The sequence below is a fragment of the Candida theae genome (assembly GCF_024610275.1).
Source record: "Candida theae strain CBS 12239 chromosome Unknown scaffold27, whole genome shotgun sequence".
NCBI lineage: Eukaryota > Fungi > Ascomycota > Pichiomycetes > Serinales > Debaryomycetaceae > Lodderomyces > Lodderomyces theae.
The window spans coordinates 58,363-81,502 of record NW_026261492.1 but is presented as its reverse complement, the minus strand read 5'-3'; the positions used below and the strand labels follow the sequence as shown (position 1 = coordinate 81,502).

At 40.5% G+C, this 23,140-nt stretch overlaps 10 protein-coding genes across 10 annotated transcripts; 3 read left to right on the top strand and 7 right to left on the bottom strand. All coding sequences in view use genetic code 12, as the record gives it.

Annotated features, from left to right (window-relative positions):
- Nucleotides 1-156: 156 nt before the first annotated feature.
- Nucleotides 157-2,421, bottom strand: KGF57_005046 (uncharacterized protein; the record flags this gene model as incomplete). The annotated part of the gene is made up of 1 exon (XM_051754620.1): nucleotides 157-2,421. One exon carries the CDS (start codon nucleotides 2,419-2,421, stop codon nucleotides 157-159), a length of 2,265 nt encoding a protein of 754 aa, XP_051606493.1.
- A 740-nt stretch (nucleotides 2,422-3,161) lies between these two features.
- Nucleotides 3,162-5,420, bottom strand: KGF57_005045 (FAA24; the record flags this gene model as incomplete). Its single annotated transcript, XM_051754619.1, has 1 exon — nucleotides 3,162-5,420. One exon carries the CDS (start codon nucleotides 5,418-5,420, stop codon nucleotides 3,162-3,164), a length of 2,259 nt encoding a protein of 752 aa, XP_051606492.1.
- A 960-nt stretch (nucleotides 5,421-6,380) lies between these two features.
- On the bottom strand, nucleotides 6,381-6,988 carry KGF57_005044 (SAGA histone acetyltransferase complex subunit; the record flags this gene model as incomplete). The annotated part of the gene is made up of 3 exons (XM_051754618.1): nucleotides 6,381-6,610; nucleotides 6,661-6,892; nucleotides 6,956-6,988. 3 exons carry the CDS (start codon nucleotides 6,986-6,988, stop codon nucleotides 6,381-6,383), a joined length of 495 nt encoding a protein of 164 aa, XP_051606491.1.
- Nucleotides 6,989-7,466: 478 nt separating this feature from the next.
- On the top strand, nucleotides 7,467-8,747 carry KGF57_005043 (tRNA splicing endonuclease subunit; the record flags this gene model as incomplete). The annotated part of the gene is made up of 1 exon (XM_051754617.1): nucleotides 7,467-8,747. The coding sequence occupies one exon, from the start codon at nucleotides 7,467-7,469 to the stop codon at nucleotides 8,745-8,747; it is 1,281 nt and encodes a 426-aa protein (XP_051606490.1).
- A 111-nt stretch (nucleotides 8,748-8,858) lies between these two features.
- Nucleotides 8,859-10,840, bottom strand: KGF57_005042 (SKN1/KRE6 family beta-glucan synthesis-associated protein; the record flags this gene model as incomplete). Its single annotated transcript, XM_051754616.1, has 2 exons — nucleotides 8,859-8,883; nucleotides 9,030-10,840. The coding sequence occupies 2 exons, from the start codon at nucleotides 10,838-10,840 to the stop codon at nucleotides 8,859-8,861; spliced, it is 1,836 nt and encodes a 611-aa protein (XP_051606489.1).
- A 2,081-nt stretch (nucleotides 10,841-12,921) lies between these two features.
- On the top strand, nucleotides 12,922-15,021 carry KRE6 (beta-glucan synthesis-associated protein; the record flags this gene model as incomplete). Its single annotated transcript, XM_051754615.1, has 1 exon — nucleotides 12,922-15,021. The coding sequence occupies one exon, from the start codon at nucleotides 12,922-12,924 to the stop codon at nucleotides 15,019-15,021; it is 2,100 nt and encodes a 699-aa protein (XP_051606488.1).
- Nucleotides 15,022-15,179: 158 nt separating this feature from the next.
- Nucleotides 15,180-16,847, bottom strand: KGF57_005040 (uncharacterized protein; the record flags this gene model as incomplete). Its single annotated transcript, XM_051754614.1, has 1 exon — nucleotides 15,180-16,847. One exon carries the CDS (start codon nucleotides 16,845-16,847, stop codon nucleotides 15,180-15,182), a length of 1,668 nt encoding a protein of 555 aa, XP_051606487.1.
- A 1,397-nt stretch (nucleotides 16,848-18,244) lies between these two features.
- Nucleotides 18,245-19,729, top strand: KGF57_005039 (glucose-induced degradation complex subunit; the record flags this gene model as incomplete). Its single annotated transcript, XM_051754613.1, has 1 exon — nucleotides 18,245-19,729. One exon carries the CDS (start codon nucleotides 18,245-18,247, stop codon nucleotides 19,727-19,729), a length of 1,485 nt encoding a protein of 494 aa, XP_051606486.1.
- Nucleotides 19,730-19,735: 6 nt separating this feature from the next.
- On the bottom strand, nucleotides 19,736-20,698 carry KGF57_005038 (25S rRNA (uracil2634-N3)-methyltransferase; the record flags this gene model as incomplete). Its single annotated transcript, XM_051754612.1, has 1 exon — nucleotides 19,736-20,698. The coding sequence occupies one exon, from the start codon at nucleotides 20,696-20,698 to the stop codon at nucleotides 19,736-19,738; it is 963 nt and encodes a 320-aa protein (XP_051606485.1).
- A 72-nt stretch (nucleotides 20,699-20,770) lies between these two features.
- Nucleotides 20,771-22,915, bottom strand: UBP1 (ubiquitin-specific protease; the record flags this gene model as incomplete). The annotated part of the gene is made up of 1 exon (XM_051754610.1): nucleotides 20,771-22,915. The coding sequence occupies one exon, from the start codon at nucleotides 22,913-22,915 to the stop codon at nucleotides 20,771-20,773; it is 2,145 nt and encodes a 714-aa protein (XP_051606484.1).
- Nucleotides 22,916-23,140: the final 225 nt, after the last annotated feature.

Here is a 23,140-nt window from a genome sequence, read left to right as displayed (position 1 = left end):
AAAAAAAAAAAAAAAAAAGAAAAAATAAAACAGACAGAATAGATGAGTCAATCAAAGCGCATAACACAAAGGGCGAGAGAGAGAGATTGAAAAGAATCACTTCAACATGACTACAATAGAACTCTAACTTATAGAGATTTTCTTTTATTGGCATACTCACAACTTGGCTATTGTCAATTTTGCTCCCACAATTAAACTTTGTTCAATCTCATACAACTTGTGAATGGCATTGGCAAAAAACTTTTGAGCAACTGGTCTTTTCAACTTAAAAGTAGGCGTAACAACATCTCTTTCAACAGTCAATGGATTAATCTCAATATGGATATTGTGCAACAACTCAAACCCATTCAATTGGCCACGGACATTGTCATTCAAAACGTGCAAGAGTTTTGTCTTGACTTCGATTTTGTTCATGTGGGTCAACATCTCCTCCTCACTCATGCCAATTCTGTTGATACCAAATTCACCATTGAGGAATTTGAGTCCTTGCTCGTAATCGATACCTGCTATTCCCACCAAATACGATTTCAAAGAATTTCCATGAACATACAATTGGTTAATGATTGGGTTGGCTGACAAGTAACGATTTTCAATCTTTTCAGGAGAAACGTATTCTCCTTGTGCCAACTTGAAAAAGTTTTTCACACGATCAATAATGGCTAATCTTCCCCGATCGTCAATACATCCTATATCTCCGGTATGGAACCAACCGTGCTCATTGATACATTTATCTGTCTCTTCTTGATTATAGTAATATCCTTTGAACATTTGTGGTCCACGCAACATCACTTCACCTTCCAATTTGCTCACGTCATATCCCATGTCTCTCACACCACGTAATCTCAATTCCGCTGTAGGCGCAATGGAGCCAGAAGTACCTGGTTTGGAGTCATACTCAGTGGTCGATGTGATAGCCCCACCTGACTCTGTTAAGCCGTACAATTGACGTACACCAATGTTCAAACTTGCTTTGAGATATGCTATAGTAGATGGCGCAAGAGGTGCCGATGCACTTTGCACCCATTTCAACCTGCTGTAGCCGATGGATTTACGCAAGTTGTAGTAAGGGGCATAGGAATCAAACATTGTATCATAGCCCAGTTCTCCATCATGTTTTGCCTGTTGGTGAAGTTTATACTCAATGATTTGATTGACTCTACGCTGCTCAGTTGCATCTAATTCTTTGATTTTCGCCTTGATTAAACCCTCCAACCTAGTCAACAACCTTGGAACAATAGACATGTATGTAGGTTGTAAAACTCTCAAATCGTCAATCATATTGGCAAAAGTATTAATTCCAGTTTGGCCAACGGTGGTTTGAGGGAAACCTAGCGCGTACCCACCTGAAAGTGCATATGCACTTGTTTGCCTTTCGTAGATGTGAGTCAATGGCAAGAAAATGAAGGCAATATCACCTGGCTTAGCTTGTGGCTCAACGCATGCCAAAAACGAAATGTATGAAGCAGCCATTCTGTGTGGAATCATAACACCTTTAGGATTTGCACCAGTCGTTCCCGATGTAAATGAAATGGTGAAAAGAGTATCAGGACGTGGAGGTAATTCTTGAATTGGATTTGCTCGACCCAACTCTTCAATAGCTTGCAAGTCGGTGATTTCAACCCTCAATTCCTCAGCCAACTTGCTCAACCTGGCATCCAAGAATCTAATTGGATCCATGATAACTATGGAGATCAAAGATTTCGTTTGTTCGGGGAACCCCTTCTTCAAATTGAGTATTGTTTCCACTTTGTCAAGAGTACAGACAACCATAGGACTTTCTGTTGCATTTAATATAAATTGTGACACGTTAGGTCCTAATGTATCGTACAACGCGGTATTTGTAATGGAGTAGGAAGAACATGCCAAATCAGTCACGACCCATTCCAATCTATTGACAGCAAAAATCGATACAATAAATGAGCAACTTTTTTCAATGATGTGGTCTTTATTGTCACGGAGATAATTAGGCACACCATATGTTTGCCAGTCTTTCAAATGGTTTGCAACTTTCCTATGTGCTTCCAACTCTAAATTGAGATGCTTGTTAGCATTGAGCGATTTAATGATTCCTGCACCAATGTTGTTCTTCTTTGTATGCACCTCCTTGTAAGTGAAATATTCAAAGTGATTGGCCAGTTTCCTTCTCTCATAATCATAAGGTCTAGTTCCCAAGCATGGGCGACTGGCATAGACCTTTGCGGCACGATTGAACAATTTTGGATGTGTGTTTACATCTGGGTGAATTGAATCAAGCAAGAGCTGGGTATGGGCTTTGTTTCTAAAAGTCTCGGAGTAATTAGCACTATTGTACCTGTTTGAATCAGGTCCCAAAGGAATTGAGCTGAGCACATCTTCGCCAAAGGGCAATTTTGAAAATGCATCCTCAACGGTATAATCAGCGGATGAAAACAAACTTGACATTGTTGATGATTGAATAAGTGATAGCTGTAGCTGTGAGATTAGACCGTTCCCCTATTTATACTTTACATCCAAGAAAAACCCCGGGACAGTCTGTTGATTATTATTTTCTTTGACTGTTTCTTTTTCATTCTTTTCTGATATTTGTTGGATCTGCAAAAAAAAAAGAAAGAAGCGACGGCGTATTAATGGTACAAAAAGAGGAACAGTCCGTGTAGTTGGGGTAAAAAAGTATTGTGTATTATTATTGTGTACTCTTCTCTGTATGGGGATTTATGCGTATGGTGTGGGGGTTTCATAATTTGCAATGTTGCGACAAGCCGACCTTGTAGTGAATGTCGCGTTTCGTCGGAAATAGAACAAATCAAACTCGATTTAAATGCATACTATATTACTGACTAGGAGGAGTTTGAAAGAACAGTGGTGACTCTTGTATTTGTCTAAAGCAGGGAGACATATGTATATTTATATGTATAAGTGGAAAACTTTTTCATTTTTGAGGCTTTGGGTGAGCCACTTGAAGTGTTGTATGCTAGTGGAATTTGCGGAGAATAAAAAGCGGAAATTGGTTTACTGTGTGATATAGAATTTTGCATCAATGTGACGGATTACAGCATTTCAATTGTGATTGTGGTGTATTTTACTCAACACTGCTCATCCTGTTGCACTTATTTCAAGTAAAGATAATCGATAACTTGTCTAGTACTTCTTACATTAATAACTATACCAAACAGATTTACTTCCTATAATTTAGCAATTCCTAATTTAGTCTCTGCAAACAAACTCTGTTCAATCTCATACAACTTGTGAATGGCATTGGCAAAAAACTTTTGAGCAACTGGTCTTTTCAACTTAAAAGTAGGCGTAACAACATCTCTTTCAACAGTCAATGGATTAATCTCAATATGGATATTGTGCAACAACTCAAACCCATTCAATTGGCCACGGACATTGTCATTCAAAACGTGCAAGAGTTTTGTCTTGACTTCGATTTTGTTCATGTGGGTCAACATCTCCTCCTCACTCATGCCAATTCTGTTGATACCAAATTCACCATTGAGGAATTTGAGTCCTTGCTCGTAATCGATACCTGCTATTCCCACCAAATACGATTTCAAAGAATTTCCATGAACATACAATTGGTTAATGATTGGGTTGGCTGACAAGTAACGATTTTCAATCTTTTCAGGAGAAACGTATTCTCCTTGTGCCAACTTGAAAAAGTTTTTCACACGATCAATGATTGTAATTCTTCCATTTTCATCAACAGTGGCAATATCTCCTGAATGGAACCACCCGTGCTCATTGATACATTTATCTGTCTCTTCTTGGTTGTAATAATACCCCTTAAACATTTGTTGACCCCGTAACATCACCTCACCTTGCAACTTGTCAATATCGTATCCCATTTCTCTAACACTACGTAACTTGTACTCTGCAGTTGGCGATATAGATCCACAAGTACCCGCTTGTGCATCGTACGCACCTGTACAAGTTATTGCGGCACCAGACTCGGTCAACCCGTACATCTGACGAATACCCATGTTCAAACTTGCCTTGAGGTACGCCAACGTTGTTGCGGCTACCGGTGCTGAAGCCGTTTGAACCCACCTCAACCTATCGTATCCAATGAATTTACGCAAATTTTCATATGGCGGATACGCATCAAGATTGGCGTCATACGCTGCAGATCCGTCAAATTTGGCCTGCTCGCGGAGTTTGTACTGAATGATCTTGTTGACTTTGCGTTGTTCTTCCGGGTTAAGTTGTTTCACTTTCTCCTTGATCAAACTTTCCATTCTCGTCAATAATCTTGGGACAATGGACATATATGTTGGCTTTAAAACTCTTAGATCATCAACCATGATTGAAAAAGTGTTGAGACCAGTTTGCCCAACAGTCGTTTGGGGGAAACCCAATGAGTAACCAGTGGAGAAAGCAAATGCACTGGTTTCCCTCTCCAACAAATGTGTCAATGGAAGAAATATATAGGCAATGTCACTACGCTTAGCCTGGGGTTCATAACAGGCAATAAATGTAATGTATGACGAAGCACTTCTGTGGGGAATCATGGCACCTTTTGGTCTGGAGCCAGTTGTGCCAGATGTGAATGATATTGTAAAGATTGCCTCTGGCGAAGGTGGCAACTCTTGAATCGGGTTGGCTTTACCCAATGACTCAATAGCTTCCAAGTCGGTAAGTTCAACTTTGAACTCTTTAGCCAAGCCATACAAGCTGGGGTCAAGGTATTGTATTGGATCCATCACAACAATCGAAATCAACGCTTTAGTCTCCTTGGGGTAATTCTTCTTCAAATTGAGGAGAGCTCTAACCTTGTCGATAGTGCAAACAACAATTGGACTTTCCGTCAAGTTCAAAATGTATTGCGAAACATCCGGTCCCAACGTGTCATATAAAGCAGTGTTTGTGATGGAATAGGCAGAGCACGCCAAATCCGTCAACATCCATTCCAAACGGTTGACAGCAAAGATTGACAAAATGAATGAGCAACTTTTTTCAATAACATGATCATTGTTATCGCGAAGATAGTTGGGAACTCCATAATTCTTCCAATCCTTTAAATGATTCGCAATCTTTCGGTGTGGTTCCAAATCCAAGTTAAGGTACTGATTATCGTTGAGTGATTTAATGATCCCGGCACCAATGCGTCTTTTCTTTGCGTTGGTTTCTGCATATGTCAAATACTCGTAATGGTTAGCCAGTTTTTTTTTCAGGTAATCATAGGGTCTAGCTCCTAAACATGGACGATCAGCATAGACTTTTGCGGCATTGTTGAACAATTTGGCATGTGTGTTCAAATCAGGATGAATTGAATCAATCAACTTTTCAGAGTATGCCTTGTTTCTGAAAGTTTGCGAATAGTTGGCGCTATTGTATTTGTTTGAATCTGGTCCCAATGAGATCGATTTGCTAACATCTTCTCCAAAGGGCAACCTAGAGAAAGCTGTGGCAGCCGTGCAATCAGAGAATAAGCTAGACATTGTATAAGTTGAAGAGCAAGTAAATGGACCGGTTTTGGCGAATTCTTCCCACCCCTTTTTATACTCTAGGAATGTATAACAACCCCTCAGATACAGATCTCAATTCAATTTCAAACTCCGAAGTGAAAACACACACACACACACACACAAAAAAAACGCAAAAACTTGGGGTAAGATCACATAGCGAGTTTATAATAAAGAATGCTGCACTAAAATCGAGATACTGAGGCAAAGTATGATGTGTAGCAATGGAGATGCTTCATATGATGGGGTCTAGATGACCTTTCCTGTATGTGTGTAACCGAGAGATGATTGCTCTTAGCCTGTTAGCATCCCCTCAGTATCTACTGAATTCGAGTAGTGGTATGCTGAGTAAAAGCTTTAGCGAGTATAACCGCCAATTCCCGAAATTATTTGCTTCACGGTGTGGATGATATAGGGAATACCCCGCCAAATACGAAATCACTTGTTTTATCTCCTCCTCTCCCAAGATTTGTTACGTAATCGATTACTTCCTTTTTTTGTTTTTATTTTTCCAAGTATACACGTGACCTTTTATAGAAACTGGCTGGCTGTTTCGATAAAACAACTGCAAATCTTAACTTGAATAAGGTGGTTATTGTCTTTATGTTTCAAGGAGGGGATGTTTGGTTCTTACTTGCAATTACTACATAAACGACGATATTTATCTAGTGCAACATAAAGAATCCCTGGAGCATTGGCAAGCCACCTGATAATCAATCAATGTATTTAGAGCAGCCCTAGAATCATCTCTCACGACTGCACTGTCACTGCTCACCCAAATTAAGTCCATTTAGCACTAATCTTCAAATAAGTCCTGTTACAACGCCACCCCACTAATTGAGACAAATTTTCGTCAAAACCATCTTCAGTCTTGACTGTTTTTTTCCAGGTTCACATCAAGATGAACGAAATGGTACTCGAATTTCCAGTCCCACTTCATATCCATGTATTCTTTGTATGCTGCAAGTTGATCTTGTTTGTTGCAGTGGTGAAAAACGTCTGCTGAAGGTAAGTTGCCAGAGTCCAAAGCTGGTCTTGGAACATGTACCACCCAATAGGGTCCTTTAAAGGGTTTATATTATACATCGCAATCTCAAATGACATCCCGAAGTTAGTTTTATAATGGAATTCAACCATATTCTCCCCACTCAAGTCTTTCTCTTTCTCTCCAAACACTTATTCACATGCAGAGCGAATCTTCCCCCCGCAATCTTACGCCCACAATTCTCACAACTAAAGTATCGCGAAGTCTCATTTGTTTTCAATTTGGTTTTATCCTGTCCAAAAATGTCACGACTGACGTCCTTGGGCTGATTGAAATTGGCGAGTAATTGGTCTACTTGTGGGTCGGCAACAGTATTGTTTTCCACGGTCATGTAATCGCTATAAGTGTTGGCAATTTGCTGCTTTATGATAATCGAAATCATGTCCTTGAGTAATGATTCCGTCTAGTCATCAGTTAGTTTGGGTTTGAAAAGATAAGCTTTGAAGAACGCATGCTTCGAACATACTAGTGTGTGATACGTCACTTGTGCCTCTGTCATGCTGGTGTGATGATCTAAAGTGGAAAGATAGAATGTCGCGATTTTTCTAATCTTCTGTAAAACTTTGGATGTGATGCGTTGAGTTGCCAGCACACGATAGATAAAAAAAATCCACACAATAGGTACATTAGATTTATATAGTTCACTTTGCCCTCTATCAACGTGATCAACAACTTTAGAAGTAACAGTACTTGCGGCCTCCCTACGATGGAGGTGGTGAACCTATCCTCTACAAAGCACGCAAACAGTCTACGAAATGGAGACGCAAGATTGTCTGTAAACTCAAAGAGCCAAAAGCAATCCCCCCCCCCCCCTCCTTTTGGAAAATGAGGCAGTAACACAGGACCTCACTCTTGAAAGGCGAACTTATATAACTTCCAACTACTTTGGCTTTTGCAACATTTTTTGTGTCCCGTGAAATATCATCGCATAAAAATTCAAAAATCTCTTTTGGTAACACCCACCTTCTCCTTCACCCATGTCAAACTCAGACGATGACGAGCCTCCTACTGCCACCACATCCAACTCTCAATCCGATAACCTCCATGATATAGAGGATGAGGTACAGGACTGGAAACTTCTAGGCGCCCGCACATCAGCAACATCGGCGATTCCGAAACGCGGTGAAAAGGAATTCGAACCGGATGGAACAGCTGTGCAAAATCAATCACTACAAGAGTCCCAAAAGGCAATGTTTGACGCCTTGTCGAACGAGCGAGGTCACCATATCAAACACAAGCTAATTGGAGTGTGGGTGCCCAAGTTGAATCAATGTCTAATATTGCAGATTCGTGGCAACTTTTTCAGAGACATGGGTGTTGCGCATGGGACAATCATGTACTTGAATATATACGAGACAGTATACTTGGTTGAAAGGGGGAGTTTAATTGCATACTTGTCGAATAAAGAGTTTGAAGAATGGATGGGTGGTGGTGGGGCGGAGTTTGACATTGAAAATAAGCTCTGGGCGTTGGATCTTGAGTATTTGTACTGCCTTACCAAGGTTGACATACTGCAATATCAAGTTTACTCTTATTTGAAACGTTTGGGGTATATTTTGCAAACGCCGCTGCTGACCCCCGCCATTGAAAAAGCCAATGTTTGCAATGCCACCATGGATGTGTCATTCTGGTTACTTCCTCGCGAATGGGGACTCATTGCCTATCCCGTATTGCACACCTGTCATTTCAAAACAAAGTCCTATTTCAACTACACCAGCATTTACAAAGCGATAACATTAAATAATGACAAGATCACCACGACTACACCAAAAGAGCAACTACAAATCACCTATAATATATGGAGACCCACGCCTTCATTTGCTAAAAAATCACCACCTCCTCCAGATTTCCAATTGGTTGTGATTGATTCATCTAAAGATACATCATATATGACTTTGTCTGAGATACAGCATTTACAACAGCAGCTACAAGTCAAAGAAGCTGGCTCAGTAAATGAAAAGAAGCCACCTAAAAAGCAACCACGTGTCGAGTCCAAGCGTCAAATACGGGCCAAACAACAAGCTGAACGGCAGTCAAAGTTGGACAAATCGATTCAATTGCGGAATGAGTATTGGAAGCGACGCGATTTAGGATTCAAGCAAGGTTCATCCCCTGTTATAGTTGCAGTTGTCAACCAAGGTGTAATGAATTTCATCAACTTGTCCACAGGAGATTTCAGTTGCGAATTTAACAAAGAAGCTTTGGATGAGATTTATCCAGGTAAAGCGCATTCAATCATATACCACGAACAAGCTTAACAGCCTGTCAATTTATTCTTGGGGAATGTGTAACCGCCATCTTCAAAAGTAGTCAAGTTCATATTTTGATAGATGTTTAGATGTTGTTGAATATAATCGTAAGTTGGGTAATCATCCGGATCGCATCCCATATTCACTGCATCCTCTGGCTGATACACTCTGACATAATCCACTCTCATCTTACTTGGGAAAACCAAGCTTGGCCAATTTATATAAGCCCACGAGTTGGATATACCCAAATTCATGATGATGCTAATTGGCTCTTTGGGTATTTGCCTCCACCCAATGTTACCATTGGGATGTAGTGCTTTTGATTTCATTGAAAATGTCGGGTCATCGCCGACAAACCAGGTGATGTATCCATTTGCATCGTCGTTGAGGTACTCATAGCCAAACTTCTGAAACTTGCCGGCATCTTCGCCAAATTGGTACCATGTCGTGTTCAACATAGTGACACCAGAAACAGCTTGTTGGAATGGCCCACCGGCATAAGTATTCATCAACGTCACTGACGCATTGTAGATCTCAATGAAGTCGTAATCGGGCATATACCAAATGTCATAGGGGGCAATTTGTAACGATTGGGAAACACGACCAATTACGCCGTGGATCTCTCCTTCCAATGCATCGATTTCAGGGGCGCCTCTTCCTACACCGGGGTTTGGGTGTGATTCACCAGGGCATGTGCATTTGTTCAATCTTTGCCCTGGAAGATACGAGATTCCATCTGGTGAAGATTGGTTTGGAGTAATGCCAACGTCACAACTATCGTACGTGTACGGCCAAACCCCCTCCGTAGTGGCCAAATAGCCTGGCCGACCAAGATTTCCCATCGACCATAACCCGGGCCACAAACCTGAAATGTCGCCATATCCAGGTAACAGTGCCGAGAATTCCAATTTTCCCTGAGTGAAACACATCTTGTTCCACGATTGCACCATACCGGAACGGTAAAACAAGTCGTGATTCTTGAATGCGTCTATGGTTAGCTCCAATGTTCCATTCACGGTGGTTACTGCATCAGGATCATACCATTCGAGATCTTGGGTTGCAGCGTAATGGAAATCTGGAGCCGTAAAGAATTGATCGTCACCGTCGTAGAAAGTTCTTCCCTCGGCGTTGAACTCGTCTGAAAACACCAACTTCCAAGTTCTTCCATCCTGACCAACATTGGTCAATGCTTCAGCAGGCGTGTCAGGATCAATCAAGTCCTGTCGTATAGCGCTCAACATGGGATACTCGTAATATGACAAGAGTTCGTAGACTTGCGGTACAAATTTTGAATGAGAAGTGGCAAATGTTAATACAGGAAGGACAATAAAGACACCAAATGTCGCCAACATCAAAACTAACAAAGCGACCAATCCATTAAATGATCGCCTATCCATATGTTTCAAGTCGTACAAGAACCGATTTCGGTTGTAATTGGCATCCAAAACTGGGTCAGGATTGTGCAAGTAGTCATCGGGTTCCTTTTCATCTATACTTAGTGGGAATTGACTGGCTGGGTACCCACCAAAGGGGGAAAAATCATTGTCATAAGATGGAGAGGAGATTGAATTATTCATTTCATCGTCGTAGAGTAAACTTGACGTGGAGAATTGCATCGAATTGGTTTGTTTTGGGTATCGATCATAAGCTGGGATTGTTGGTGTGGCTATGAGCAACTCCAGTCCTGCTCTTGTTCGTGTTGGCGAACTATTTGATAATAGTGGTTGGAATGACCGATCTCTTGGAAGTACAGGTGATTGTGAATATGGCGATTGCGAGTCATTGGAATCGGGGTAGCCTCTGTGGACGTATTGATTGTATGTAACTGTGTTTTCGTTCGTGCCATGCAGGTTCTGTTCCTGTGCTTGATAATCATCATTGTTGTCTTTCTGAAAGTAAAACGATCCGGAATCGGTCAGACGTGTCGGCGAGTATTCATAACTGTCCAGTTGATGTTGCTGATGATGTTGCTGATGTTGCTGATGTTGCTCTGGTTCGAATGGGTTTACCGGTGATTGTGATCCTTCGTGCAACTGCTCATAGTGATTGTCATTGTCTTCACTGACCAAGTTGATTGAGGGTTGAGTCAAGTTGCGCCTCATGTTTGACACAACTAAACTTTACGAAACTAGCTAAAACGTGTTAAACCTCTTCACTTCTCTCTTCATTCTCAACGCTTTTCCCAAATTATATATATATATACATAAGTATAAATTTATTTTTACTTTCTCATGTTTCTTTGCAGATTCGTGCTTTTTTTACAGTTTAGTCTTGGAGTTTAAAAAATATTTCTTGGGTTGCAAAATAATATGAAATTTTTCTTGACTAAGGTAGGAGGAAAAGAAAAAAAAAAAGAAAAGACAACCCAAAAGTCAAAGTGAGTTTGAATGAGGTTGAGCAGTTTTGAATTGTGTCTTCTTGCGAGATATCATAAGGATAGAGAGAATAAGATGTGGGCTATGGTGATGGATATGGTAGTTTGAGATTGGTAACGCGAGCTTTTTGTTGGTACTTAGCGCACCAGACGGAGATTCAAAGAGTCAAGTATCCACCCTTGAGCACACCCCAACCTTCCCTAGTGAGCTACAATAAACAGGAAGCTGTCTACTAATTTCAACAGCTGCAAAAATCGGTTGTGAGTGGGCAGGCCCTTCAACAGTAAAGTTTTTTTGTGTAGGTGTTTCTGCACCGCCTGTTACAAACTTTGAAAAAGCTTATGCTATTGATTACGTGATACAGTGTCCAGATATGGAAAGAAATAGACTTGTTTTGGAAATACGTCTTTTAAACTGAAGGACAATTAAACTTCGTTTATATGCGTAGTGGCCAAAAGCCTGATTCCTATTGTGGCGATGGAATTTACTACACGCGTCTGTTATAAAATTTCACGTCGTTGAAGAAAGTTTTAACCTATTGTACGTCTGCTGATTCAAGTTGCTCTCTGTTGTTTTGGTTTTCTTTTTTTCTTTTTTTATTTTTTTTTTCCGGATATCAAAGCACAGTATTGACTTCGCCCCCCCTTTTGATTTGTCTCGGCAGACAATAGCCACTTGTTTGTGTTGTGCAAAGCACAACACAATACAATTGGTGCAAAATCATTTTCATCCCTCGAAACATCTTCGTTTCTGCGAGCAATGTGAAGGAAAATTTGGTGGCTTTTTACTTGGCGTGTTTAGAAGGGGTCAATGGGACCGTCCTTTGTTGCTACAAAACTTGCTGCGTGGGTGGATGTTTTATGGCAATGATCACGGAACAGGAAAGAGATTTTCAAAAGCCCTTGATGTGTGAGCACTATCAAGCAGATTGACCAGCCATATAACATTCAGGCACACACACACACGCACACGCACACACAAACATATCTAGAAGAAAAATAAAAAGGTCGCAAAATTGTTGTTTGTTGCATCTGGCATGTTCGTGTTTGAGATACCAAAACACCTGCATATAGTTGTGTAAACTAAAAGAGATTTCTAGAGATTGAAGTGTTTGAAAAATGTACTAGCATAAGAGGTCAATCAGCCTTCTTGGACGAGTAGAAGACATGGGGAAGGCTTCCCCTTTAGGCCATGAAACTTTAAACAGAATGGGAGCAGCAGACTCTGAACACGACACGAGAAAAAAAAAACAAAAAACAAAAGGCATGACAAACAATAGAGATACAGCGAAGAAAGGAAAAAAAAAAAAAGAAATTCAATTAGGGCCAATAATAACATTACACAAAGAACTTGAGATTGAAGTAGGAATTTTTTTTGTTACAATTGACACGACTTCTAGTACTAACTAAGCACCTAAGCCATAAGCAATAGTAAAAAAAAAAAAAAAGAAATGTGCAAGATAATATGGCGAGAGATCTTTTCAACAGAAAAGGGTATCATAAACATATACAAGATACTTTTCCTTTTTCACCTATCTACATCTTTTATCATATAGCATCTACAACTGTATTACCGTTGTCCAGACAGCCACCACATCACATCACAGATCAGAATTAGGGCCCATCTGTTCTCAAATCTGTTGACATTCGCTTAAAAACCTTAAAAAACTGAAGCCAAGAGAAAGAGATCTCCAGAGCCCAAGAAATTACAAATTAGTTTACTAGGTGAACCCCTGTTTTGTTTTGGCAAAGAAAATATTGACGACAAGAGAATAATAGTCTTGAGGGATCTCCGTTCTTATTTCCACAATGGCAGCCGATAGAAATCTAACATCAAATGCCCCTCGTTTCAATATAAATACTCCCGACTATGAAAACACATCACAAGATGATGTCAACAGGAACCCATTTGGCGATGATGGGGAACTTTCATCACACTCGTCAGCATCACCTCATAATACAGGATATGATTTTCAACAACCACAGCTGCAGAGGATAGGAGCTCATAACAACCTAGAGTCGTATGGAAATGCTTTCCTGTCACATGGAGGATACTACACAAATGGTGGTAGTTCCAACCTACTCATGAATGAAACGTCAAGTTCAGATGAGTCTAGAGCGCTCAACAGAGACTATGATCGATTAAACCCGTCGAGCCCTGCTGAATTTGACAGGTATCCGTCAATGGCAGGCTCTAGAGTTGTGTCTTCAGCTTCATTAGCAACACAAATGAACAATTTTCCAGAAAAAGAAAAGATGGGCGCTACAAACAATTACCACATTTCGCAATCCTCATCTTCAAATTCCCTAAATGATCTAGCATCGCAGAATTCAAGTCCTTACCCAAATGATTTTTCTCCATTTGGTGGATATCCCGCATCGTCCTTTCCCTTGACCATCGAGGACAAGGAGCCAGACGATTACTTGCATAACCCTGATCCAGTAGTTGATGCAGAATATGACAACAACAGATTCTTGTATGATATAAAACACATGGACAAACGTTCACTTGGGGGGTTGTTGGGTGTTGTTGCATTAGGTTTAGCCGTTGGGGTGGTGTTTATATTGTTACCAGCATTGACATATTCCGGAGTAACGCACCATATCAAACCAGAATCGTATGAAGTCTTGACCCAATATGAGTATCCGATGTTGAGCGCTATACGCCAGGACTTGGTTGATCCCGACACCCCAAGCGACGCATTGACTTTGGAATCGAAGGGTGGTGACAAATGGAAGTTGGTGTTTTCTGACGAGTTCAACGCCGAGGGAAGAACTTTCTACGACGATGACGACCAATTTTTCGTTGCCCCTGATATTCATTATGATGCCACTAAGGATCTCGAATGGTATGACCCAGATGCCGTCACCACCGCTAATGGTACTTTGGTCTTGCGTCTAGATGCATTCAAGAATCACGACTTGTTTTACCGTTCCGGTATGGTGCAATCGTGGAACAAGATGTGTTTCACTCAGGGAAGAATCGAAGTCTCTGCAAGATTGCCCAATTACGGAACTGTTTCTGGATTATGGCCTGGTTTGTGGACAATGGGCAATCTAGGTCGTCCCGGATATTTGGGCTCTACTGAGGGGGTTTGGCCGTACTCGTACGATTCATGCGACGCAGGTATCACCCCGAACCAATCTTCACCAGATGGAATCTCTTATCTTCCAGGACAAAGATTGAACAAATGTACATGTCCCGGAGAGTCACATCCTAACCGAGGCACAGGTAGAGGTGCCCCAGAAATCGATATCATCGAAGGTGAAATTATGACCACTACTGATTCAAACAAGCAAAACAATGGTGTTGCCTCACAATCATTGCAATTGGCACCTATGGATATCTGGTATATGCCAGATTACGATTTCATTGAAATTTACAACTACTCCATCACCACAATGAACACATATGCAGGTGGTCCTTTCCAGCAAGCATTTTCCGCCACTACAACTTTGAATATAACGTGGTACGAGAGAGGTGATGGATTGGAACACCAATACCAGCGTTTTGGTTTTGAGTTGCTAAACGACGACTCTGATGGATATTTGAGATGGTACGTGGGAAGAGACCCAACATTGACGGTTTACTCCACCGCTCTTCACCCCAACGGAAATATCGGATGGAGACCCTTGTCCAAGGAACCAATGTCGCTCATTTTCAATCTTGGTATCAGTAACAATTGGGCTTATATTGATTGGAACTCTGTTGTATTTCCATCGCAGTTTCACATTGATTATGTCAGAATATACCAACCTGAGGACCAAATCAATGTTGGTTGTGATCCTGATGATTACCCAACTTATGATTACATTCAAGAACATTTGAACCTTTATACGAATCCAAACATCACGTCTTTTGAGGATGGAGGTTACTCATTCCCAAAGAATAGTTTGATTGGTTGTTAAATAAGGGAAGTTGATTTTGTATATTTAGAACGGGATTTTACATATTTTTTTTTTTTATTCAAGCAATTATAGAGTTATCAGACTTATTGTAGAGAGAGAGAGAGAGTATTTAGGTGATATTGCAAGTTATCATTTCAAACTCTATAGAATAAATAAATCTAAACAAGAATGGGGCTGGATTCACTAACGCTGATCTTTGTGTCTGTGTCCTTGTTGCACGGTCCGTCTCTGTCCTCTTTACTTTCTTCCCTTTCTTTATAAGCAGGATTAGTATCCTTGATTCTAATTCTGCCATCTTTCAACCCATGAAATAACTCCTCCAACTTCTTAGCACCTTCATCAACTTCACTCACAAACCCACCATCAGCCTCAAGTGGATTGTACCTCCCACGAGCGAAATAAGGAGAAACAGCGTTGATGAAATGTTTAGCATTGTGGTGGTTGTAGTAATGGAAAAAAGCAGAGTCACCACGCTCAGCAACCATACTCCTCTCCCATTCTTGTTGTTCTTCCAATGGTGGCAATCTCGCCGCACCAGACCAGACACCAGCCAATGCAGCTGCACTAGCTTCAATAGTGTGGAAATTGAGTTGTGACACCGTGATCCCAACCGCTCCAAGAGTAGGATCATGTTGATCAAATGTATTGAGAAATAATCCACCTACTCTACATAAATTACCAGGGTTAACTAATTGGAAATGGTCCTTTCGGGGAAAGAACGGGAAATGGTAATGGTACCCAGTTGAAAAAATCACCTTGTCATACACCCCCACTGACCCATCAGTGAAATGAAACTTACCACTTTCACCATCGATATAATCAATAGTGCCCTTCAGTATAATTGGGTCTGACTTGAGAGCTTCGTTGATGTATGGATACACTGCATGAGGACCCCGTTTGGAATCAGTGACAGATTTCGCAACAGGGATAACGTATTGTAGGACATTGATTGCCGAAATGCCACCACCAACAACCAAGACATCTTTTCCTCGGAACTCCTCCACATCCCGAAAAGATTTCGCGTGGATCATGCGGCCGGGGAAATTAGCGTTGTAGTCAGCCAAACCCGGGATGTTTGGAATATAAGGCAACGAGCTGTGTCCATTAGCAACCACAACATAATCGAATGATTCATTGTACCAGTAATTACCCCCCTCTGCCTTTTGTCTAATGGTGAGAACCCACTTGTTGCCGTGTTTTTCCACTTTTTCAACCGGACTATTCAATCGAATGTACTTGTCCAACTCATTTTCACTTATGAAGTCCAGAAACCTATGAGTTAGTTCCTGTTGGGTCAAGTATGGGAATATTCTTCTACTACTGTCATAATGAGTGAGTGGCAAGTAGGAATACCTCGTGAACCGAGTTGGTATGTTTGTGAACAAGAAATGAAAAATTCCGGTTCTGCTCCATTCTAGATCATTCATCAATGGGCCGGAGCTTGGGCCCCTACTCTCCTTGCTTTCGTAGGTGCTCGCTTCATTTTCAACGTAAATTGGCCTCTCCAAAGTGGCATGCTCGATTCCTTCGGGCAGGACATTCGAAGGCTTGATCGTGAATGGATCGTTGACTTTGTCAAGCAAGTGTTGTGGCGGGATTGGCAAATCGGCATCCTTGGTAGCCGGGGCCCAGTTGCCTCCCGCGGTATCTTTCAGCTCAAACACAACGATCCTCTTGAACGCATCTCCAAGAGGAATACCATCCTTGTATGTCTTTGATGGGTCGGTTAAATTCGATGTACCGTTGGAGTTTGTGTGTAGGAACTCGTATAGGGCCGCTAATCCAGCTGGACCAGCACCAATAATGGCAACTGACTTGTCTGGCATCTTTGATGATGGATGATTAAGTCCATTTGAGAAAAAGTATTTGGAAAGTCATCGACGTTCAGCATTGCGGTATAAATACTTGACTAATTGATAATGAGACGTTTGATGATGAGTATAGAGCCACACTAGCGTTTTATTGTTAAATATCTCACACAAAATAAAAACCATCTAGACCCAGTCAAAGGTATATGTAATACACGTTCTCCATTTATTTAAAACACTGAATTACACCCACCACTGATGAAGAGCTCAACTGTGAAACGATAGCAACAATCAATATGAGGTAGCCATGTAAACCTGTGTAAAGTTGAGATCCACGTCTCCTCTCCCTTGTATTTTTATTGCAAATAACTGCAACGCACGTGGCCCATCTGAAAAAAAAAAATTGGGGCGAAGTTCAAGCAATGACAAGAAAATCCACAGAACTTCACAAAAGAAGAGTATTATACATGCACAACAGTATCCCCCGTTTCTGATCACCCGTCTCCTACTCACACTCAAACTACTGTCGGTTCATAAACCTACAGCTTATCAATGTAGACACCGACTCACGTAATAACACTAAAAAATTGTGGGTGAATTTATTTTCTGATTAAGCGCTTTTGCAGCTAAATTTTGCGGAAGATAAAAAAAAAAAAGAAAAAGAGAAATCTATCCGTAATGTCACTTACACACTTTTTGCATTACTCAGCGCCGTTGTTTCTGGTCTGCTCTTGCTTAAAAGCCGGTGGTCACCCATACAAAGTTATTAAAATTATGCTAACCCTCTATATTGTCAAGAATTTGGTGCAAATTTAACATCATGACTTCTCAGAAAAGATTATGTATATCTGTAGTACTATTGTTTGACAGAATTGATATCAGACAAGTCAAGTTTAACTTGCATTCAAAAGCTCGAAACTATACCTAACTAGTACCATATATATATATTCTAAACCATTCATGCGTAATAGCTTCTCAAGTAGATTCAGTGTGACTATTGTGATATTAAAGGTCTGCATAGCCATACTCAAGAATGGCTCCACCCATGATTGGTGACCTCGATCTTACTCAGTCATAAGATGAGCAGATCATCTGTCCTTGGTAGATGATCCAGCAGAATATGACTCGCTATTTCCCCTTCTCTAGGCTATCGCAACCGTAACAGCACCAGCAGCATCGGAGACAAATCTATTTTGTTTCGTCGATGTTAAAAAGAATGGCCATGAGAACAGTTTACAGAGGAACTGTGTTGTCTAACAAGATTTCACTTATGGTATCAAAATACAACCGGGGGGTTGCATACGATAAAACATTGCGCAGCGCAAAGAAAGAAGAAAAAGTTAAAGCTCAAAGAAAATTAGAGTGTGATCTCTCTCTCTCTCCCCCTTTTTGCTCCACTTACATACATACTCTCCATGACTGAGCCTACAATAGATTTCCATATACAGACCCACCAGCCGCAATTCAACATTCCAACCCAGCTAATCAAAAAGAATTTCAAACTGATCCAAAAACTCATTGAAAAGCAAAAGAAACTGACAAGTGATGAAATTACAAAGATTAAAAAGAATGCCACACTTTCAAAAGAAATTAAATTGGCAATGATTAGGAAGTTGATTGCTAGTTTTGAGACTTTCCAGAAAAAATTGCAAGTCTTGATCAAGAAGGATGAGGAGTACCGATCTCGTTTGGTTACTCGTGTGGAGAATATTCAACAGTTGGGTAAATACGGCGAGACCAAGGAGCCCCTGGACAATATGCTCAACTTTCATAATCCAAATTTGATCAACTGGTACCGGATGGAGACCAATTTGTTGATTGTTGATTATTTGATCAAATCCAATACTCATGGAGAGAATCTTGGACTCGAATTGCTTGAATCGTTGTCCCAGACGAATCCTCGGATAAAGAAGCTAATTGATTATGACTTGTACCTCGATTTCAACAAGGTGTACTTATCCATCACCAAAGCACATGATTTATCATTGATTATCAATTGGTTCAACGACAATAAGGCACCTCTAAAAAAGGCCAATTCCAACCTCGAGTTTGAAATTAATTATTGCAAGTATCTCACATTGATTGAAAGCGGTGATGTTAATGAAGCAATAAAGTTTTCTCAGGACAACTTGTCAAGTTATGGAAACAAGGAAAACTACTCCCCCGAAGAAGCTGAAAATTACAAGCTCAATCTGGAGAGATTGAAAGGACTAGGAGGATTATTGGTATATCGTTCAATGGACAACTCATTCTCCAACAAGTTGTTTTCAAATAGATTGATGTTTCAATCACAGCCCTACCGTGAATACGAGAGTTTGCTTTCAAATGAACGATGGGAAAATCTTGGACGCTGTTTTGTTGACAATTTCATAAACCTTTATGGAATCACCACTCATTATCCATTATTTGTGTACTTATCAGCAGGACTATCCAGTTTAAAGACAAAATCATGCTATCACAATACTGAAAACACCGTGTTTAAAGAATCACAGACATTGTCAATCGATACCTCCACCCGTGTTCTCCCTACACTTCCTACGCTAATCACATCTGCCAAGTTCAATTCATATACTGCTCCTATTAACCCATTAACACAACGCAAATACAGGGGTCCCGATTTCTACTACAGACTTCTCCATAAAGTCAACAACTGTCCCGTTTGCTCACCCGAGATGTATCAATTGAGTAGAAACCTACCTTTTGCTCAGTTGATCACGAGTATTTTCAACAATCCATTCAGGTTGCCCAATGGAAACATATACCCCTTCGATAAGTTGTTATCCCTGAATGGAGAATACTTATCGGAACAGAGTACGCTATTACGACAAGGTCAGGTGAAAGATCCATTAACTCATGAAGTGTTCTATATAGATAATTGTATACGAGTGTTCCCGGCATGATGAACTTCAGTCAGAATCAGAATCATCGACCGACTTAGTCTTTTCTTTGTTTATATTCTTTTCAAACTTGTATATCCTGGCATCGCGCTCATTAGCAGGCTTTGTTGTATCTTTGACTCCACTATTGGTTCGCTTATGATGATATTCCGGAAACATTGACCATTCAAAACGACCCGACTGCTCCACTTTGAAGCCCTTACTTTTAGCAAGAGCCTTAATAGTCCACGAGTTGTATGGCTCTCCTTCAAAAAGACTAACAAGAACCTTGCCATACTCATCGTCTTCATCATCATTGTTGTACCCACCAAAATCGTTATGTTTCTTATTGGCCACATTAACCAAATCAAAAACCTGATTACAATTTTGGAAAAATGCAACCATCAATTCTTGATGTTGTTTGATATTTCGGTCCTGATCCTTGATCCCGGATCCAGTATGAGGGAAATTAAACATAATGTATCGCAACTGTCGACCATCGTTAAACAACTTGACTCTCTCAGTTCCACGACGTTGCTTGGCGTTAAAGTTTAGCGTCCTTGGTAAATCTGTGGCATCTACATCATGCATAATTCGTACCCCGTCATTATCCAATTGAGTCAATGTGTCTTCAACGCCGGAATATTTCAGCTTAGCCTCTTCGAGAGAATCATAGCTTGTGGCAATCAAGTTTTCTGGATGGATGAAATTCTGCACAACTAACGATTTGGCAAATGAGAAATCGCCTTCTCCAATAAGCAAGACCGTGTCATTTGTTTTAAACGGCAAGTACCCTTTAACTGCGGCAACTTGTTTGGCATTGTTTCTCCTTTGCTTCTTTGTCAATGATTTTTGCTTATTAAGCTGATTTTGCTTCTCAATCTCGGCATTTTTCACAGCCTTTGCATTGAGTTGTTCTTGGACTTTTAGTCGAGCAAGAGAGCCTTTGAGACCTTTGGAGGCGAGGTGTTTGTCCTTTAGTTTACGTGCCATTTTGCGATGGAGATTTTTCTGGACTACTCATCGTGGAAAATAATAATTTATATACTCTAGAATTTGGTAGCACTATAAATGGACCTGCGCTTCAGCCACGTCAAAATCTTGGTGGGGTTGAGCCCCCTGTTCCACTAGCTCCTGCTCCTGCTCCTCTTCCTGCTCCTCCTCCTCCTCCTCTTCTTCCTCAGACTCATCTATTTGTTTCTGCTTCTCACTTTTCATTGACACATCAGATAACGACGTTGTTGACGTAGTCAAAGTTTCATCAGCCGCTGAGTTGGGCACTGACTCCGTTTTTGTTTGTTCCGTCTCCTCTTCGTCCTCTTTGTCATCACCATCACTCTCACCTTCACTTTCCTTCGCCTCAGGACTAGATCTCTCCTCTTCATCATCAGAGACATCCTGCAACACCTCCACAAACCCATCGTTGTATTCATAAAACAACATGAACGTACCTTGTCCACCCAAAACTTCCTCCTCGGTAACCACATAGATCGACTCATCACTAATCCTCCACCAAGTTCCTCTCAACTTTCTGTAGCAAATGTAATGGCCGTAGTTGTGCGTACCAAAGTGGACAATCACAGCTTTCAAGTTGTACAACAATTTCGGATCAGACACTGCTGAAGAGATGGCCGTTCCGTTAGGTGACATGAGACCATTATTTGACTGGTTTGAAGAAGCAGTCTGCCCATCCTCAAGAGAGCCATTAGAGCCTCTCAACTCCTCATCTTGTTTCCTAAATGGAAGCCTGGCATCCATATTGATTTGATTTGGTTCGACAATATATGGTGATAGGTCCAATACCGCTGGAAATGTGACGTTGTTTGGGTTCTTCACCACCATATATGTTTTAGGATCAAACTGGGATCGATTGATATGTATACTGAGCAAAGGAGGCGGTCTATCCAAAAAGATTTGCTTCGATTTCTTACTCTTTTTGATCTGCTTCTTCACAGTTAATTTCTCAAAAGCTTCATCACTCACTTGGGGTTTAGCTAGCTCTGACTCAATAGCAGACAATCTTGTTTTAATTTGATCAATTAGCTTTGTATTTCCATCCTTGCTTTCAAGCTCTTCAACAGTAGCTAAAAGAAACTTTTGCGTTTGCAATAACCCACATCGATTACAATTCACATCATCGATTATCTCAGGAGTGATCCATTCATTCAATAGCTGCAACAAGTTGAAACTGGAGTAATACGATTGGTTTTGGGGCAAGTTCAAACTCAACCCACTGGTGACAGCGTACCGTATTCCACCAACCTCGCCACAGGTTAGACAGCCAATTCGTTCGCAAGAGACCCCATCAACAGGAGTGATCAACTCCAAGGGCATCACCTTATGCTCAGCATCGTCTAAATTAGGATCGACTTGTGCAGCGGGAACGTAAACAACACCCAATTTTCCTAACCTGTTACAACCCGAAACAATTTCCTTCAAATTGCGAGCATCTTGAAACTTGGTTTCTCCTTCACCTTCTGGCTCTGGTGTAGGCAATCGACTCTGACTGATCTTTTTAAATTCTTTCTCCAATAGGTTCATTATTAATTGGTAAAACTCTTGTGCATCTTCTTGGTTGTACCCACTAAAGAAGTTTTGCCTTGGACCATTGGGCATCTTATTCAAAAGTGGCCTGGTACTAAACTCCTTTCCTCTAGACCCATATTTCCCATTGACATTATCCAAAAGCTTCTTCAATGCAGTGGTAAATGGTAATTCCAGTTTTGGTTGATTCGACTTCATCATAATCTTCTCACCATTGCTCTTTGTATCTATTTCAATTTCTGAATAGAGATACGAGTCAATAAATTTCATAAATTGTCTTGATGACGCCAAGGACTGTATCACCGAATTCATAAAACAGGTGTTTCCATCATTACTGATCCCACCAACTTCTCCACCATTTACAATGGCAAATTTCTGTTCCTTAGTCTTTTTCCTATTGAATCGATTAATTCCTGATCGTCCAAATCGTGATGATGAATTCATAGCTTTGTGAAATAGTTGTGGGATGTTGAAAGGAACGTATTTATCCCAACTCTTATCCGATTCCAAGTTGACTGAAGTTGATAAATAGTATAATGAAAGTAAAATTAAAAGCGATGTGGAAGCCGTGGCTAAAAACTTGCTTGATTTGAATAGCGACAACTTGACAAACTCGTATATGATGACTAAATTTAGCAATAAAAGTAATACCAATCGGGTAAACATACAGAGAGTATGCTGAAAAGCGGAATGAAATAACCCACTTTACTTGATTCTGTAAGTTGAATAGTACAACAAAGAAGTCCGCGTAGAATTCTGTTGTAGTAGCTCTATCCTCCCAACCTCTGATGATTACAACAACTTGTTTTTTGTTTCTTGATTTTTTTTTTTTTTTTTTTTTTTTCCTTTTTTTTTTTTTTTTTTTTTTTTTTTTTTTTTTTTTTTTTTTTT